The sequence below is a fragment of the Vicugna pacos genome, chromosome 27 (genome assembly GCF_048564905.1).
Source record: "Vicugna pacos chromosome 27, VicPac4, whole genome shotgun sequence".
NCBI lineage: Eukaryota > Metazoa > Chordata > Mammalia > Artiodactyla > Camelidae > Vicugna > Vicugna pacos.
Window position 1 is genome coordinate 19,188,126 of NC_133013.1, and position 21,007 is coordinate 19,209,132.

Sequence of the window (21,007 nt, forward strand, 5' to 3'; positions counted from 1 at the left end):
AATATTAAACGCTGAAGTTAACAAATTAGTCTGAAAAATAAACGCTTATATAAAAGCCTATTTTTAATGTAACTGCATAATAGTTCTTATAAATAGTCCTCATATACCTTTCATATTTAGCCTATTTTGATAAAGTTTTATTTTATAAATATTTTAAATCAATTTTCAAAAAAATAAAAATCTACTCCGACAGCTACACATCCATCTAGGAAACATATCCAGTGGAACACTCTGTGCAGCACTTATCAGTGGCATAAAATATACTGAATACCTGGAGATTACCCTCTGGGAACAGAGATGCTTAAACTACTAGTTACAATAGATGATATTTGCACTAGGCTTTGTAAGATAAATTGTTTAGAGAAGTGAAAATAGAAAAAAGAGACATTTAAGATAAAGGAGATAGCATAAAGAAAGGGCAAAAAGGCATGAAAACAAAAGGCATACTTAGGGAATGACAAATCACTGTGGTAGAGGAGTAGGTGGATGTATCTGGAACTTTAGAACCACAAAAGTTTTCAAACAGAAGAGTGGCTTGGTCAGATCTAATGCTTAGTGTGGTAACTAGGACAGCAGCACAGAAGACAGATTCAACAGAGAAATATTAGGCAACTACCTCAGGAATCCAGGTGAGAGATAATAAGGTCTTCAACTAGGGCAATGGCAAAAACAGAAAGAAAAATGATGAGTAATTTCAAAGGAAGAACTGACCCCATCTAACCATCTGTCAGATGGCTGGGAGTGGGCGTCAGGGCACTGAGGAAGATGAAGATTTTACAGACAACTGGAAAAGAAAAAAAAGCAAAGTTAGCTCCTGACTTCACATTTTGCTACTGACATTAAACATCAAGTGAATTAAGAGAGTTTTTAAAAATTAAAAATAAATAAAATAAAAGGAAAAAAAATAGAGATGAATAGTTTTATAATCTTGAAATGGGAAAGGCCTTTCCAAACAAGATTATGGAGGCAGAAGCCATAAAAAAGAGAAGGAAATAAACTGGCTATATAAAAAGCAGTTAAACTTCTACAAGGCAATTTAAAAAAATAAAAATCTGAAAGGAAAGATAAACTAGAGGGAAAATTTGCAACACATAACAAGGAGCTAATACTCTCCCATAACCTTTATATGCATATAAATATACATATATATATATTTAATGCTTGAAATAAACAAAATGACAGATATTCCCCCTAGGAAAATGTAACAGAATCACAAATAGGCAATTCACAAAAGAATATAAATAGCCAGTAATTATAGGAAAAATTCTTAATCTCACTACTAATCAAAGAAATGCAAATTAAAGAAACAACACCATTTTCAGCTATCAGACTGGCAAAGATAAAAAAGAATGATAGTAACTTATTATTGTCCAATATGTGGGGAAACTCCACATTCTCACACTGTTCCAGAAGAAAATCTGGCAACATGTACCATCCATAGCAAACTTGCAAAAACTTCTATAAAAGGAAAAAGGTTGTTTTATTTTTAACAAATGATTTGGTGACTTGTGGCATAGGTGGCTAAATAAAAGATGATGCCACTAAACAAAGCTGGACACATCAGGAGAAGCAGGCCAGAATGATAAATTCATGCCTGAAACACGTTCAGCTTGAAAGGTCAATGAGACATCCAGGTAGAGACATCCTGCAGGCAGTTGGAAAAACTCAGGAGGGAGACCAAGTTGGATCCAGATTTGAAAACTGGCACCATGGAAGTGAATGAGCTCATGACAGAAAGACTGTACAGAAAAATTTAAAAGTTCAAGGACTGTGCCTTAGAAAATGCCAACATTTAAGAGGTGAATATTGCAGACAAAGAATAGTTAGTATGATAAAATGAGAACTATGAGAGAATCACATGATGGCAATCAAGGAAGAAAATTTTTTCAGGAAGCTCGGAGAGGTCACCGACTTCAAATGCTGCAGAGAGATGAGTGGCAAAGAGAAAAGGTTACGGCAAATAAGAGAGGAGGTCATCTGGGACCCCAATAAGGGGGAGTCTCAGTGAAGCAGTCATGCAGGAGGATCATATTATTGTAACTAGAAAAGTAACTAGAAGTGGGAAACTAGAGACAGCAAATGTAGACTTCTTTTTGAAAAAGTCTAAGAAGAGAAATCGGGGGAATAGAGAAAGGGTTAGTCTGAGGTGGTGGCATGCATGTCCACGGAAGGCATGTCTATGTCTGTCTGTCTGTCTCTCTCTTTTTTTCTTTTAATAACTGAAGAAGAGGCACGCATTTTCACCCTGCAAGAAAAGAAGGAGGGACTAAAGATACAAGAAATAAAGAATAAAAAAGAAGGTTCTGAAGAACACAGTGGGCAGTTAGCTATGGAAAGAAAAATACCCGCTTCTTCCTTGAGAAAAGAGGGAAGGAAATAAGAATGAGCAAGAATGACATACCTAACTAACCTCTCTGAGCTTCAGTTTCCTGTCTATAAAACAGGATTTAGGAACAGCACCTACTCTCGTAAGACTGTTGTGAAGATTAACTGAGACAATACATACAAGCACTACTAGGCTCTAAATAATGATAACTGTATGTTTGCATATGTGTGTGGGATAGCTAGATCCCAGAAATAAACCTACCTCTAAAGTCTGATACCCAGTAACTTGTGTAATACCTGTCTACCTTGTCTTACTGATAAAGTTTGTTAAAGGGAGCATAAACTTGGCCCTACCCTTTCCACCACTCAGCAAGACAAAGAAATGACTTTTCGGAGAACTCTACTGTGGTAAGCCTTAAAACAAGCCCAGACCAAGTGCATATGGAGAAAAGAATCAGGGTGGAAATCTGAATTAGGGGTCTGTGAAGAGGAAACCAGTTGAACAAGTTCCGCAGAGCACATGACTTCAGTGGTTTGCCAGCTCTTTGCAATACAGAAGAGGAACATACCAATGCCGGAACTGACTACTCCAAACCATTGAGATTCAGTTCCTCCAGGAGCAGCTCTGCTGGTACCACACCCAGCTTGCAGAGCAAATGCCCCCCCAACCCCCACACCAAATGCCAGCATTACTCACTGCTAAAAACCTCCCAGGTTGGTTCATCTTTCCTCATAATTACTTTTAAAATTACATAATTTTACTAAGCCACCAACACATCTGAGCACCATCTAGGCACTGGAAACAGTCTAGTAATTTCAACACATTGTGGTTAAGAACAAGTCTTGAAAAAAAGAAATGTATTCAATAAAGCATTCCTCACCACATGAAAAGAGAGGGAAATTAAGGCTGGTTTCCAAGAGAAAAGGGCATTTTGGTCTTGAAGGATGTGTGTGTGTGTGTTTTGATGAGGGAGAACATATCAAGCCAAAGGAAGAAAATGTACAGACCCGTCTGTGTGTGTGTGTGTGTGTGTGTGTGTTTTGATGAGGGAGAACATGTCAAGCCCAAGGAAGAAAATGTACAGACCCTGTGAAGGATTTGAAACATGAAGGAAATGATCAGATCTGATTTAAAAGACTACTCTGAGCAGAATGGATTAGGAGAAGGACTATTAAGGGATGAGGAAGTGCTAAAGAAAGTACTGTAGTAACCCAGGCAAGAAATGATAAAGGCTAGTTTTCCAAGCCATACAAGCGAAATGAGAAATCTTGATAGTATTTGTTCTAAAAGAAACTTCTGAGTATAAATTAAACCAGTCTGAACAGCTATAGGAATAAGTGAGAAACACAAGAGAAAATTTTTTTCTTTATCTTAAGTAACTTATCTAACCTGTGTCTCTTGATACCTAATACAGACCTAACCCTGAGCAAATCATTTCACTCTTGCTGAACAGGATAAGGTATGTCAAGTTTACTTGCTAAAATTAAATGTCTAACTGTTATCATATTTCAAAATATCCTCTGGTCTTACTAGAGTGATAGAAACTAGACTGTGGTGATGGTTGCACCACTTGGTAAATTTACTAAAAATCATTGTGTCATACATTTAAAATGAGAGAATTTTATGGCATGTAAATTATACTTCAATAAAGTTAAAAAAGAAACAAAAAAGTCCCTGGGTGAATAGGATTAACTTACTCCCAGACTAAGTTTTCAAATACATTATCATATTCACTCTATCCATCCACCCATCTCTACTTTACCAAATACCATGAGGCATAAAAGACCTTTTAACTGTAAATGAAAAAACAAAAACAAAAAAAATTCTTCAAACTGAGTTAAAGTCTCAGCCTAGTCACTGTTGGTTGTGAGCAGCTCTTGTGAAAAAAAAAAAAAAGGTGAGAATCCTCTACTAGAAGATTCCTCTACTAGAAGAGTGATACATATTTCTTTGCAAAAAGCAATTCTCTGAGTCACTGCCTACTGCGGTACCTGTTAGAGCTCGGGAGAACAAGGAGAGCCTGTAGAGCAAGAATATGTCAAAAATTTAGTTTTCAGATCTAGTCATTAGTGAGAAATAACAGGAGGCAGGGTTAACTACGATATCATTAAGGACATAGCCCTTGCCCTCTAAGACTCGCAGTAAATTAAGGAAGAGAAAAATATAAAACACATACAATACATTCTGAAGAGCTGTAATAAAAATACTTGCATGACTAAAGCATTATGCTGTACACCAGAAACTGACACAACATTGTAAACTGATTATACTTCAATAAAAGATACATATATACCGGGGGGAGGGGATAGCTCACATGGTAGAGCGCATGCTCCCCATGCACGAGGTCCTGGGTTCAATGCCCAGTACCTCCTCTAAAAATTAAATAAAGTAAAACTAATTACTTCCCTCCTCCCAAAAAACACCAAAAAAAAAAAGATATATATATATATATATATACACCAAAAAACCCAAAAAACCCCAAGAGAAACAAGGCAGGTGGGTAGGGTGATAGAAACACAGGAGAGGAGCATCTAACTCAGACCTGGGATGAGGGTGGGTGTCCAAGTAAGCTTCCTGAAAGTACTGCCTGAATTTATTTTCTTAGATAGGCAATATATTTACACAGGTCAAATTTTTTTATGTATAAAATGATACCCAGTTAAAAGGAAGAAAATCTCATGAAATGAATCAAGTGTCATATGCTGCAGAGATTAAGTAAGATAAGTACTGAAAATTTTCCAACGGACATAGCAATTAAGTCATTGGTGATTTGAGAAAGAGAAATTTCATTGGGGTAAAGGAATCACACCCACATGACTTAAGATTTTAGAAAGTGGATGTAGGGAATAAAGACAAGTTTTCCTCCCAGGAAAAAAGAGGGGACAATAATTAGGTGAGGGTCTAGGACTAAGGGGATATATCTTGAATGGGTGAGGATGTTTATGTGCTAAAGAGAAAGAACTGGCAGGAAAAAGTTCAAGTTATATATAGTTAAGAAAATAATTTTGGGAAAGAACTCTAGAAGACAAGAAGGGACAGGATCTAGGCCACTGAGAGAAGGTTGTGTCCTAGGAAGAAAAACAGTTCTTCAATTGCTACAGGGAAGGAGGTCAAGATGGTAAGTTAAGCGAGATGGGATAAATTTGTTAGTGCCAGAAAAACTGAGGGAGTTTGTAGAGAAAATAGAGGTCATCAAGTTGTGCTATGGGAAGTTAGGGATGGAGATGCCTACTAAGCACCCATCTCTGACAATTCCAGTGTTACTTCCAAAAGTCACCTTTCTTGCTTAAGGACCACACTCCTGGTCTCAACAACCAAATAATAGAAGAAAAAGAAATTACCCTCAGTTCTCATTGCCATTCGGACTGAAATTCTCTTAACCTCCACAGCCTCCACATTCCACCCAACTTTGCACCAATTCTACTGAACCATATTCCCCGGCATCTACTTTGTGAAAAGCACTATGGAGGGAGGTGCTTTTGGACACCAAAAGTTGAAAAAGACAGTCTTACCTCTAAAAGAGCACAAAAGAAAAAGACAAATGTACATGTTATGCTTTCCCTTCTCTTCCATATAATTTCACATTATTTAGCAAAATTCAGCCATAAAATAACCTTTCCCTTATCTAAAGTCTCACACATTAACTGTTTGCATCATTTCCTTGGCAATCTATCTTGCCTTCTGACATTAGCTAGACTTTTCATCCTTTGATGTTGAGTAACTTTTCAAAGGGCTATGCCCTATCTGTCCAATTAACCTGTAAGCTCCCTAAGGGCAGGACTGGCTTATACTTTCTCATCTTCTCCAGTTCTATCAGAATGTCCTAAAGGATGAAAGAGCTCAAAATATTTTACCTGTTTTATTATATTGGAGGTGTTTTTCCCAACTTTTTCAGCCATGTCAGAAAAAAAAAAGAGCAATGTAATATTATCAAGTCACTCAAAATAAAAATACCTATTAATAACACAAGAAATGAAAATAAAAACTGTTTTAAGTAACCCGAGAAAGCATTTAGGTTAGAACATAATCCTCCATTAACCATTACACAGTCTATGCTTGAAAATCTGCAACGTAGGCTTCCCAAAGCAAGTTTTGGGGGAATGTTTTTGAAAATTTCTTATCGTTATAAAGTTCTCCCTCAGATTAAGCAGAGTTCCATTGCTAAGTTCTATTCCTCTGGTATCACACATGATAAACTGAACCTCTCTTCTTTTTTCAGGAATTTTCTAATAATGTAGGCAAAATAGTAACAGGTGAATGAACTCCTATACTGGATAAGAGGTTGATCTTCTGAGATTCTATGATTCTATATTCCCTATAAATCTTGTTTCCATATTAAATAATCTCACTCCTTTCAACTATTCCTCATACATAGTAATCTACAGATCCTTTTTCATCCTGGTCATGCTCATCCAACATGCCCTAGTACTGGAGCAATAACCAGGTCTCAACTAGTGGACCAACACTCACTGACTGGGAGTAGTTCTCAGGTTCTATGTTGAAAAGGATTCTGACTATTGGCAGTGCCTGCTGTGGGTGTGAAAGAATCTTACCACATTATCTCTCATCCCCGCTCTAGACTATCAAGGCCCCTCTTAAAGTATGGCCTCCAGAACTGAAGACCAACTTCAGGTAGCCTCTCATCAGGACAGAGGACAATGGAACCATGTCTTCCTTTGCTGCATACACACACCACATTTCTGTGAATTAATAAAGGTCTCAGGCTTATTTCATTTTGTTTTATTTTCCCACTAGTCCTATTCCCACTAATGCAACTTCTCTCTTTATCCTGTATTTAGACATTCCATTGTTTGAACCCCAATGTAGAATGTCACATTTATCAGTATTAAACTTCATCATGAGATTCAAGGTATTTTAAAAGCAAAATCTGTCATGCAGTGTATTAACTCATCCCAGCAACATGACTGATGCATATGTAACATGCCCTAAAGAGCTTTCTTTGAATTAAAAACCTAGCAGCTTTTTTTAGCTAAAATTCATATAACATAAATTCACCATTTTGAACAATTTTAAAGTATGCAATTCAGTGGTTTTTAGTATACTCACAATGTTGTACAATCACCATGACTAATTTCAGAAAATTTTCATGACCGAAAAAGGAACCCCATGCCCATTAAGCAGTCACTCCCCACCTAGCAGCTCTTTTTGAATATGATTTATTCAACTGGCTATAAATCTTAATTACATTACAATCTAGTCCACATTAATCCAACCTGTCTGCAAAAGTATCACAAGACATACTTTCAAATGCCTTACTGAAATCTAGACGTTATCATGTTTCTCTGATTCACCAATCTAGTGACCCTGTCCAAAAGGAAACGATGTTAATGTGACAGGGCCTTTCTCAGGGAGTCCTGGTTGTCTCCTAAACATTGCCTCTTTCTCACCAAGTGCTCATAAGCCATCTGTTTGACAAAATGCTATGGAATTTTGCCAGACTAGTTTACTAGACTAGAATTTGTGATATCTTCTTCTTTTTAATAATTACATTTGCACTCCCACACTTTTAAAAACTACCTTCTTGTTTTTCACAATGCCTTAAAGATCACTGGCAACAGTTCAGCAATTATACCTATTCAGTTAGTACAATAATGGCTGTAAGCTCTATAAACCAAGAACATGAGAACTCAATGGAGAAAGGATAGAAACTATAGATAAAACATAAAACAGGAACTGACCATGAACATGTCTCAAATTCTTACTTGAAATAGTCCCTAAAATCCATTATTCTGATAGAGAACAGTGTTTCCCAACAAGTAGACCCTGGAACACTAGTCCTAAGAAGGATGATCTGTGAGGCAAGCGTCTGATAGTAAACTAGTAACTGGGTTTGAGGAATATTGCTTACACTATCCTCTCCATTGGAGATTCAGAGTTTACAGCCCATGACAGTCTAAATAGTCCATCAGTTAAGTAATCTATTTAACTCGGTTTAATACAGCATTTTTGAAATATGTTTGACCACCAAACCCTTTCTTCCTTAATGTCACATTAATAGAATACACCTCAAAAAATAGTGATATAGAAGTCAGCTAAACAGTTTTTTCAAAGGTTTTCAACACTGTACTTTCCTTTAACACGAAGAATAAATTATATTAGTTTGGTTAAGTCTATTTATCTCTTCACAGTATATACGTCAAAGCTGTTAATCCAAAACCTGTTTTCCCATTGCCAACTTCATTACACTATAAATCTCTTTAACATAACACAACTTGCTTGAAAGCACTCTGGAAAATTCCAGCTAATTTTCCTAAAAGGATAGTTAAGCCATATATTTCAAAAATCTCAAAAGTTGAAGCTGCCTTGCTCTGAAAAAAATTAAGATCTCAATTCATAGACCAGAGAGTTTGGCAAACTCCAAAGTACATTTCATAAGCAGGCCATTGCTGGTGCTCAATATTTAAGATACTATCCAAGTATCATTTAGAGGAAAAAAAAAATAAAGCAGGATCTCTACCCCACTCTTAACACCAAAATAAATTTCAAATGGATCAAAGGGTTAAATGTTAAAATTCTTTATATCCTAAAAATACCAGAAGAAAGCCTGGGGGAATAATGTGTTTGTGTAATCTCAGTATAGATAAGGACATTCTAAAAATTACATAAAGCCCAAAAGCTAAAAATAAAAGATTAATGAAAAAAATCGTTTTAAAACTCTAAATTATTTTAAACACCCTAAAATCAAAAGTTAAAAGACAAGCTGGGATAATTATTTACTATACATATGGCGTCCAAAGAATCAACCTTAATATATAAAGAGCTCTCACATTAATAAGACCGAGAACCCAACAGAAAAATAAGCAAAGGGTTCTGCCAAAACAATTGACAGAAAAAGAAATATAAATGGCTTTTAAACATATGGAAAGATGCTCAGCTTCACTCAGAATAAGATAATCTAGAAATGGAACTACAAGTGAAATACCATTTTCATCTGTGAAATTCACAAATATGAAAAAAATTATGATACTCTAGGTTAGTGGAATTACAGAGAAAGCAGCCCTCTCATATATTATTGATGGACTTATAAATTCGTACAACCTCCAGAGAGAGCAAATTGACAATAATTATCAAAACTAAATGTACATATTCCCACATCTAGAAATTTATTCCACAAGAATACTCACAATTGCAAGATAGTATACATACAAAGTGGCTAATACAACACTATTTATAATAGTAAAAGCTGGGGAGAAAGTGTCCATTGACAGGTTAAACCCATATACTGAAAAACTACACCACTGTGATGGGAAAAAAGGAAGCACTATAATGTATTCATGTGGAATATGTTAATAGATGCAAAGCAGAATGTATAGTGCTATCACTTCTAAACAAGGAAACAAAAGTGATTTGTATTTATATGCATAGACTCTCTCTGGAAGGATACACAATCATAACAGTGGTTCCAACTGGGGAAATTTGCGTGGCTGGGAAACAGGACTAAGGGGACAGACTTTTTTTTTTTTAACTGCATATCCTAGCAGAGCCTCTGAATTAAATATCATATCTGTAATACTACCTATTTATTTTAAATAATTAAGAAAAAATATTTAATTTAAAAATTAAGACCAAATCTGCCTAAAAAATATTATTGTGGGTATTCTTCAGTTTTTAAAGGAAAACCTCTGAAGCTAAGCCACTGTTAAGCACTACCCTTTCAAACTATCAGTGATTAAGAAGCACTGTCCAAAGTAATATGTCTTCAGGGCAGAAAAACATTTTGTTATAATAGTCATGTAAGTGGTAAGTAACTTTTGTTTTGTTTCAGCTGTTTTAAAGGTTATCTGAGATGTATGGTATTTGTAACAAAGTGATCTGCTATATCATGAGATGTATTCTATTTAAGTTTCTTTTAATATCATTTCCTATCCTTAATGGTAGTAGGTTTTTTCCTCTTTTCAATTCTTCCTTTTCTAATTTTGCCCCATTCTCTCTTTCTACACGTTAGTTCCTCTGCTTTAATTTTTAGAACAATAACCCTATTCAAGAAAATAGTTTTTAGTTTTTTATGCTGCTGATTAATGATTGCTAGCAACAGGCTGATAAACATCTACCATGGTAATAGTGTTTTCTTCTACTACAAAAGTCTCACAATTTTTCTTAAAGCCAGAGTTCTCTCAGTCCCCAAACATCTGCCCCAACAGAAGCCAAGTCCTGGGCTGGCAGCTGCTTCTCCAATGCTCCTTCTGCTTTTTGTTATGATTTCCAATGAGTCAACAGGAAGGTATTCGGAGTAAAGAAGCAATAAGGGCCTTTAGACAGGCCTTTCCTCCACCCACAACACCAAAAAATACAATTCTTGCCAAACAATCCAAGGCAATTTCCAATCCAGTTTGCCACTCCTGTCTGCATGAGGTCACTATTTAAAAAATAAGCAATTGGGAAGAAGGAATGCCTTTCTAAGCTGAATCAAAAATATATCCCAGGTTGTGAAGAAGAAAACCAACCAGGCACTCTCCAGTCTCACCAGATTACTGTATGTAACCATATAACCTCTGATGAATCCATTTCCAGTTCTAGGAGACCATCTTAGTGAGCAGGTGTTAGGTCAAAAAGTTAGATATATACACATTTATCACAGACCAGTTTTGATTCTAGATACCTGTAAAAAATCAGTTAACTTAGATTTTATGTTTATTGTATTTCTTTTAAGCGTTCATGCACAAAATTTTCACCAATCAACAAACATTTAACATATATGCCCGTCACTATCTTAGCTCTGCAGTGAATAAGAAGTGTAAGACAGAGTTCAACAATTTGTTAGACACAAAAATACATAAGACAAATCAGAGAATTGCCCTCATACAATCAGAAAGGCAGGTAAGAGACTGCAGTAAGAAGCAGGGAATAGCTCACACTCCCTCACACATCTGACAGCTAGACGATTGTTTAATATCTCTGGGAGCTAACTGACTTAATGTTGGACTTAGATGTTGCCCCTTCAGTGCCTATAGGGGCTGACAACAGTAGTGCTGGTGTCACTCAGACCTGGGTTTGAATTCCCCAGATAGCTGCATGACTTTGAAACAAGTGATACTACCTCATCTTTTCCCTTTTTCAAAAGAAAATAATGCCTATCTCACAGTAATGTTGTAGGTAAAGTACACCACCATTCTGCTTAATTACTCGTAGTTACTGTTGCCATTGATTTTATTTTTAGAAGCAGAAGTAGTACTGCGGTGACAGACTGATCTGGGGAAGAGCAAGGGCTTTGGAGTCCTTGCCAAGCCTAAAATCTGGATCTACCACTTACTAGATGGGTGAGTCAACCTCTCTGAGCTTTGCTTTCTTTTCTGTTAAATGTAGATAAGAATAAGCACCTCATGGGACTTCAAAAATAGCTAATTAGACAATGCATATGAAGTGCTCAGCACAGTACCTAGCACATGACAAGGGCTCAGTAAATGTTACTGATGATAATGATGATGAAGAAGAGGGAGATATTGTATATCATGATATCCTTGCAAACTGCAGGGCTGATTTTTGGTTTGGGGGTTTTTGTTTTATTTTGCTTCTTCTTAGCTGTTGTAAAGGTATTTAAGGTATTGGGGTTTCTATTAACAAAATGCCTTATTATTGAAAAATAAATTAATTCTTCCCAACATACAATTACAAGAAAAAAAATTGTTAAACAACATTCAAACTTAAGCAAGTAAACTTTCTCTTCAAAATAAACCACTAACCAGGTCTTTCGTTTATATGTTTAAAGTTTTTTGATTCACACACTGCCAAAGCACAGGGATCAATTAGATTACCAAAAGCTCTTCCAGAACAACCAAAGAGCAGAGTCCTGATTTGATCAGGTAGGCAATGGGACCTCTGCATTCAAGTGGCACTTCACTCAGCTTGCTCAAAGATATTGTCTCTAGGCAACCAAGTCCCAAACTAAACAAACAACCCCAGTCATATGAATCACTTCCGGACAGTCTCACTTGGCCTACCAGCACTTACAAAAAATACTTCCTGTGAAGGGGCTTATTTAGCAACACCAGTTGGAAACAACTGGAGTCCATCAAATACCACATGGCTTAAAAATGTTCAAAACAGGTCCTGGTATCAACAGGTATCCCCAAATTGCTAAACTGTGAAAACAGAAAGAATTATGCAGAAATCAGAGACAGGTCATTATGCAAAGCTATAAAATTACATTCTTAGAAATGCCAATTTAGGCTCTCAAATATATTTTTACTGTGTTTTCAATTGGGAACATCAAAATATATAAACACAATTGTTGCTCTGACATCTGAGACCAGAAGAAATAAATGCCAGATTAGGTCAAACCAATGGTCCACTTAGCCCAACCAGACTTTCCTAACCTTGACAGGTAGACAACCCAGTTAACACTGATTTCCTGTGGTCATACCGAAAATAAGGGGAACTGGTAAACTAACAAACTCTCTTGGCTACAATTTCCTTTTTTCCACCTAAAAAGGACCCTACATGTGTTACATTATTCTTCATGAACTAATCAGAGACTGTTTAATCTATTAATAAGAGCAGAGAGGGAAAAAGAATTAATTGTCCAAAATGAAAATTGCAATATGATGGGGGAGGGTATAGCTCAAGTGGTATGAGTGCATGCTTAGCATGCACGAGGTCCTGGGTTCAATCCCCAGTACCACCTCTAAGAATATATTAAAAACCTAATTACCTCCCTCCCCTCACCAAAAAATGCAAACAAACAGAAAAAAGTCGCAATATGATAAAGCAACTACCATTAACAGAACCAAGGGGAAAAATAAATCAAGACGGCAGAAAATCAAGTTAGTGAAACAGAAGACATATATGTAAGACACATATCTAGAATGCTGACTTAAACAAAATGAAGATCCGCCATAAAACACTGTGCAGATACAACCTGCCAGCAGGCAACCCTACCACAGAACTAATGAATTAGAACTAATCATTAAAGGCATAACAATTTCTCGGAGCTAAAATAAACACACAAAAAACATATTATTACAGGCAAAATTACTAAGTCAGTATCAATTCTAATATGTAACTTGGGGAAACTTCAAGAAACAAGAATTTTACAAGTTTCAAATCATGAAAAAGCATTTTAAAAATGTTACTTGTCATGGAACTAAAAATCAAACTAGCTTCAGATGTTGTTTCTCAATAGTAAGTACAAGAAAGTGAAGTCACACAGTTTTTTAAGAAAAATGAAACATAATTCACCATAATAAAATAAAAAGTCTAGAAATAGAATTATATATAATTTAATATTTGACATAGTAGATATCAACTGCTAATAGGTAGTAGAAAGATTATTTTTAAATAATATCAGCGTAATTGAGAAACACCATGAAATTTAAAGACTTAGATGCTTAAAAACCACATGACTAAATCATAGAAAAGCTAACAGAATATAAAACTTCAAATCTTAGCAAGGCTTTAGAGAAATTAAACTATCTAGGCTTTGAATTGATAGAAGAAATTACAAAGAGAAAGATTAACACTTAACTGCATAAAATTTAAAACTTCTGTATAGTGAAAGAACAAATAAAATGGAAAATCAGGAGAAAATGTTTGTAGCAATATGACGTTGACACCCATATTACAAGAGAGTTGGGAAAAAATCAACATCATGACCCTAGAAGACCAACACACATCATTGACAATTTGCATAATAAAATTAAAATGGTAAACAAAAAAAGGGAAAATGTTTACTCTTTCCAGCAATGAAAGCAATGTAACTTTTGGAATAAGCCTAAATAAGTTATGGACATTATGTACCCATTGAAAATAGTAATTAAGATGACAACACAGTAATCAAACAAATCTAAATTTTGTGATTACAACTATCTAAAAATTACATACTTGGACAGTTTTTCCTTTTTCTTAATCCATTCCTTTTTTATTATAAATTCATGATTATTGTAAAAAGTATTTTATTTTATTTATTTTTTAAAGTTTTTTTTGGGGGGGGGAGGTAATTAGGTTTATTTATCTATTTTTAGAGGAAGTACTGGGAATTAAACCCAGGACCTCTTGCATGTTAAGCACGCACTCTTAACGCTTGAGCTATACCTTCTCCATAAAAATCACTTTAAATATACAGAAAATATTAAGTAAAAAGGAGGAGTTTTCCCTCGACCCTCTAGAGGTATCCTCTGTTTCTGGTGTTTCCTTTCAGACAACAGCTTAAGTCTGAAATGAAAAAAACTAGAACTACCAATCTTCAGCACCTTGAAAGTGTCCAGAAACTTCCCCAGAAAAGTTTATGAACGTCTCATCATCTTCATATTAAACCTGCTTTTGCCGCAAGGACCAGGATAAAGAATACATTTATTGAGTGCCTACTGTATTTCAGACAGTGTCAGGCACTTAACCCTCACATCAACTCCCTAAAACGCACAGTATCGCCAATCTGCAAAGTACAAATTTAGTCTCACTCCCTAAAGTTAAACAACTTGCAAAACAACAATCAGAACTCACACCTGCCAAAACTGAAAGTCCTCTCATTCTTTTCGCTTCGTGTATCTCAACAGTCAAGATTTTCAAAAACCTTTTATTCAGATTTTTAAAAATTTATCTTACTTAATTACAAGTATTATGAGATTATAGTTGTACGACTTTTCTTAATAATCCTGATAGCTACTAACTAGTTGACTGCCTAATATATACCAGATTACTCTCCACGTTTCTCAACTGTAAACTTTGCTAAGTGTTTCAGCTACACTGTAGGGTAGCTTTTCCTGGCCTCTGCTAGGAACTACTCCTCCCCTTTGTAACATTATTACCATGTGATAAGCTCTCTTAGTTTGAATCACTTTTCAGACGCAACCCACTTCTTACCATGGAGTCTGTCCAAGGCAGTTGAACTAACATAAATTTCAGAAAAAAAGAGATTTTCATCTGTCACCATTTTAAGACTTAAGAACAACATGACTGGGACATTGTGCTGTACACCAGAAATTGACACATTGTAACTGACTGTACTTAAATTAAAAAAAAAAAAGAATAAATACCACCCCGTGCTTCTTGATAATCATAAATACATGAATGCATGCAGCTTGCAGTCCCAAAGTACCATTAAGTAGCTACATTTACTGTGGCCCCTTAATCACACTGGGTCTCATGAAACGATTAAATTAGTTTTTTCATCCGTAAATGGAGAGTTTGGGTCAAACTGAAAGAATCCTCCTCAGTCTTTAGGTGATATTCTTCCATCTGAGAATTTTAGAAGCTGGTGCGCAAGCTGTTCTTCCTACTCACCTCACCTATCCATTCTTATTTGGTAGCCTCTTAAATGTCTTTAACTACTCTTTTCATGATCACAGTGTGCCAACCTGGATATATGCAGATGTTACTGGAATTCTGATCCCACTTAGAGGAGAGATCTCAAGAGCCTATCCTGAAAAATGTTCAGTGCTAAAAACAAGGACACAGGCACAAAAGAGAATTTGTTCTCAAGAACTGATTTCTTTCCAAGATATTTTTTCAATTCCCCTAAATTACAGAAGGTAAAGTGACTCTATTTAGTGCTAAGCGCTTGTTAACATCACGTGGTTCCTGACTGTCTCCAACCAGCCACAGCCCTCACTTTCCCTTTGACAAGGGGGAGGGAGTCCTGCCCCTGGAGCTGGGGTAGGGACACTAAGCAGGAGGAAGGTGGCCCTTGACAGGCTTCAAAGGGCATGCCAGCAAGCATCTGAAAGAAGGAATCCTAAATTGTCAAACTCGAGGAGTGCTGGAATTAACTAACCCTCCTCTGTGACCTCTAACCGAACTGAATTTTCTCCCATTTTCAGTTCTACTCATACATGCTCCTCATCTGCTGACTGCCCTGTTCTGCTCTGCCTGATATGTTCTCTTCTTGGGTCTTTTCACCTGAACCTTTTGATTTTCCTATTACTTCCTCCTGTACAAGACCTGAGCACCTACCACACCTCACATATTTAAACCTCATCTCCTTCAATGGAGTGAAAATGCTGCTCATCTCTACAAACAACTGCTCCTTAGGCAAAACAAATGTAAAGCCCAATCAGAACAGGCAAAAGGATAAAAAAATTAACCACATTTAAGCATAAATCTGTAATTTAAGATGTCTTTTATAAAGTCCTTGGTCTGCTCTGCAGCCCACAGCATAAAACCCTGAATCCTTAGATACTTCATTAGAACAATAACAATTTCCATATTGACGATACTCTCCAAACAACAGAGAAAAGCAAAACCTCTATACTTTTTATTTCCCAACCACTCCCAGTGCATACTTTTATGGAATCACTCCTAAATTTTCCCACTTAACCTTTTGGGGAAACACAAACTTACACCCACAACACACTGATTTCTCTACACACACTCTTACTCCATGTCTGTGCACATTTATATGCTCTGTCTCTACACACGCTCCTCTCTTCCCACGAAAGAGCTGGTACAGGTACAGGAGAAAATAGAGTATCCTGGGATACACAATGGGGCCACTGTGCTATAAGGTGGAGCTTTTAGTGGGAGGAGTAGCAGCATTATAAATAGAACTGAAGAGGGAAACCTTTTCTCCCTTGGATCTCTCTGATCTTTCTCCCTGGCCTTGAAGCGGGTGTAAATTCCAGACCTTGGGACTCCTCCAATTTGGAAGGGGTGGAGGTATGAGGGAAACAGGATGGGGTCAGTCCAAAAAGGCAAAATGGACTTGTGCTAGAGGGGAAAGTGGGACCTCAGCAGCACACAAGGCACAACCCAGCTCATGAGGGTAGGAGACACAACTGGGAGCTGAAGCCCCAGCTTATTAGGAAGAGCATGTGATTTGTCTGTGGTGCACCTCAAACAATTTTTAGTGGAGAGAGCAGCCACATTAGGTGGCCAGGAGGGATCCCAATCTTCTTTTCTCAGCATGACAATCCTAGGCTTTTTTTCATAATCCTCTCTAGTTGTAAAATCTAAATAGGTGCTTCCAAAGTTGATCTTCTAATCAAAAAAAATCTAAAAAACTTAAAAAAATTTTTTGCAACTGCCTCTTCTTCACTGAAATGATAGATATATAAAACTACAGTATCTATTACCTAATCAAAGCTTTAAGCAAAAAAACAAAAACAAAACAAACAACAACAACAAAAAAACATTGCATCCAGATTGTATATGATTGCCTCCATAAAATAAACCAAGCACATTTCCTCGATGCCAGGTCAAAGCGTAGAGTGTACCCGGACAATATGCCACTGTTATGCTCTCCCTTATAACCCAAAGGATAAAAAATAAAGACTATCACAAATGTCTCAGTGCCTTAGTCACTTCCTAAGTATGCAAAAGCACCCAACTAAAAAACATCCCAGGGGATCATGGCCTTCTGGATGGATTTTAAAGGAAATGGGCTCCTTTCCTATTATGGGGGAAAAAACACCTGACAGAGTGCTCTACAGTAGTTGGAAATGAAGCGCCTTACTAGTGCAGCACTTGAAGAAGGAAACGTGATGAAGTGCATCATCCTATCCAGGCTATCATAACCCAGCAGAAGATAAGAGTTCTAGAAATGTTTAAAATCTTGTTTCTCTACTGGGGGAGGGAGGACCATCAGAACCACTAAAAGCATTTAAAATATATAGCTATCTGGACCTTCCAGCCCAGATCTACTGAACCAGAATCTGTGTCATAAGATAGATATGTATTTTTTAAAAAGTTCCCTAGGTGACTCTAATATACACACCTGGTTAAGAACCACTGTATAAAATGATGAAAACTATTCTTCAGTTAAGAAAATGACAAGTAGACCATGAAAGCTCAGGCCTCAGTCTCCTCACTGAAATGAGGTGGCTGCACCAGGTTAGTAGTACAACTAGAATAGTGGTAGCAAGGGAGTGTTAGCCAAGATACCCTCTGTAAAAAAAAAGGGAATTTTACAATGGAAACCCAATAAAAGAAGAAACGCAATAGCCAGGGGAAGGAAGGCAAGCTGGGGCCCTTCTCTCTCATCCCCAGGTCACCTTAACAAAGACACCAAGACTTCACAGAGCACAAGACGGTCTCTCGTACCAGCTGCAGCTTTCAAATTCTATACCTTCCAAAACTAGATTTGGTCTACAATTTAAGTAGCAAAGGATTTAATTTTTTTTTTCATGGGGCCCTTACAAACTTTGTATGAGAAACGTCTTCTAGTAACATATTCACCTCCTGTGGTCTAATCTTCCATTTAAAAAAACAAGTGTTATTATCATCCTCTCCACCTAAATCATCACTAATCTCCCCACAATTCTCCCCCAGTCTAATGAAAGGGCTTAAAGCTCAGAAAAGAAGCCCAGATTCAACAAGATGCACCAAACACATGTTAGTGGTGGCCCCAGGAATGGAAAGAAGGAGAATGGGACCAGGGAGGGACACAAAAAGGACTCCAACTGTGCCTTTTGAGAGAAAAGGGAAAAATCTGAAGAGCTAACATTTGCTAGTTCTGAAATACGTAGATGTTTGTTGTATCGTTCTCTGGACTTTTCTGTAGCATTTTAAAATTTTCAGAATTAAAAAGACAAAACAAGACAAAAACACTCTTGTTTATTAGCACCATTTGAAACACCCTCAATTTTCATTAGACTTTAACCACAAAACCCTTTTATTATCCCTTTTTATTACCCACCAATGCTCACTTATAGGATACATGATCTGTAATTACATCTCTCTACCCTGGGACCTTGCAAAGGAACACAGGCACCAGAACAAAAGAAAGGAACCACTGATAGCAAATCAACACTCTAAGAATAAGACCACAAGGTCTTGGAATATCTGTAAAAGGAAAACAGCAGTTGTACATTCACTTCACAAAGAATGCAGAGGACGCTGGCTTTAGTAAACAGTCTTTGCACATTGCCAAATGGATGGACCTACACCCAGAGCACTTCCAAGGGGAGAATGGACCCAATTTGTATAGAAATCAAAACTAATGAAGAACCAGTGAAATATTAAGGCCAAGGACTTCAAACCTTAAAAATGATATTTCTCCCTCACAGCTGGGTGGTAGTGCCCAAAACATGCACCATAAAGCATAAAACTGAACACCACAAACTGGAAGTTTCTTAGTATACATATTTTGCCCATTGAAGTGTTTCATGATAAACTGCCATCAAGGCTACTTGCTCCCATGAAAAACACCCTATGTGGACTGACTTACTCCTTTAAACTACCAGCCTCCCACAGTCATACCTACAACATACTCAAAGAGATCTTTATCTCTGTCCACACCAGATCAGCTCCCTTCTCCCAATCTTCTCTCCAGTCATCCCTTCTTTACCTCTTTGCTTCTTCCAAATGACACAGGTACTCATAAGCCACATTCTGACGTCGCCTTTCATCCATCTCCTCTGCAGTAAGTCTCTCATTATCCAGGACAGCTAAAACATGAAAGAAAGAATGTAAGTACAAGGATCTGTAACCTTCCTGAGCAATAAAATTCCTGCTAATCTCCTAGAGAATCAGGGTAATGTGTGGACAGCCAGGTGTACCACAATAACTTTCCTAAAACAGGAACCATGGGGCTTCAACTATATTCATCCTAGGGGGTGGTCAGTGGCAGAGTGTGTGCTTGGAATGTACGAGGTCCTGGGTTCAATCCCCAGTGCCTCCGTTAAGAGAAAAAAATAAACTATGTTCATCCTACCCTTTGTTAAAAATACAATTATATGAACATGTACTAAATTTCAGTGTGACTTGAAAACTACTGACGAGATTTTGGTCTAAATTTGTGCTGGTCTATCTGCCAGACTCTGTAAATTCCAGAGTTAATGTTTTTCCCTCTTTCATTACTAACTAAAGCCAGCAGTCATTGAGAACTAAGTGGCAGTAATTGTGCTATGCATTTTACATGCATTCGCTCTTTGAAGCCCCACAACAATCCTGTGATTATCACTCCCATTTCACAAATGAGGAAATTAAGGCTGATGATCTTAGTCTCACAGTCAATAAATGATGGGGCCTGGATTCAAACCCAGGCAGTATGTCTCAAAAGGCTATAGCTTCACTTCAAAGCAATCCATTTCCTTTATGGGCACCCAGGATGTGGAATAAATTCCTAACTCCTGGGGATGGCATTCAATGCCTTTCCCAATTTAGCCCCAACTACTTGTGGAAACTCTTCTCCCTCTCCCTAGACTCCCTCCCAGCACTGGGCACTCTGCACCACTCAGTTTCCAACACACATAGTGCTCTCCTATTCTTCAATTCCTTAGTCCAAGCTCTTACTATTCATGTCAAGTCCCTTACCCCTGTCAAACTACACAGCATCCTGCAAGGCTCTCTGTTCAAATGCCCTACCTATGTTCTTACTGCCTTCCCCAAGCCTCTCCTCCTCGCCCACATTACTGTTTATGCCTAGTTAGTTCATGGGCACCTTTATCTTTATTATCACTAGATTGTACACCTGCCTCTCTGATTAAACGTTCTTTGAAGGCAGGGCCTGGTCTTACCCATCTTTAATGTCACAAATGTGACACAACACCTGACATATAACTGTTGAGTGAAATTAACTTAAAAACAGAACATTATTCGCAGAATATAAAATAAAATCTAAAACCTCAAGATCCCAAAAAACTTCTCTTTTGGCCAGGGGTAACTATCGCGCCTGCAGTTCAGTAATGTCCCAGGGATAGTTACAAAATATAAGATTCGGGAAAATGAGGAAGTCAAAGGTTTGGGTTTGGTTTTGCTTCTTTTTTTCTCTCACTTTTGAAATCCTGACGA

At 37.1% G+C, this 21,007-nt stretch overlaps 1 protein-coding gene across 1 annotated transcript in view; it reads right to left on the bottom strand.

The window, feature by feature from the left end:
* The window catches only part of IQGAP1 (IQ motif containing GTPase activating protein 1), a 90,795-nt gene that overhangs the window by 69,119 nt on the left and 669 nt on the right, over positions 1-21,007 (bottom strand). The window contains exon 2 of the mRNA XM_072950818.1: positions 19,563-19,662. Coding sequence (XP_072806919.1) covers positions 19,563-19,662 — 100 coding nt within the window. The remainder of the gene's footprint in view (positions 1-19,562; positions 19,663-21,007) is intronic.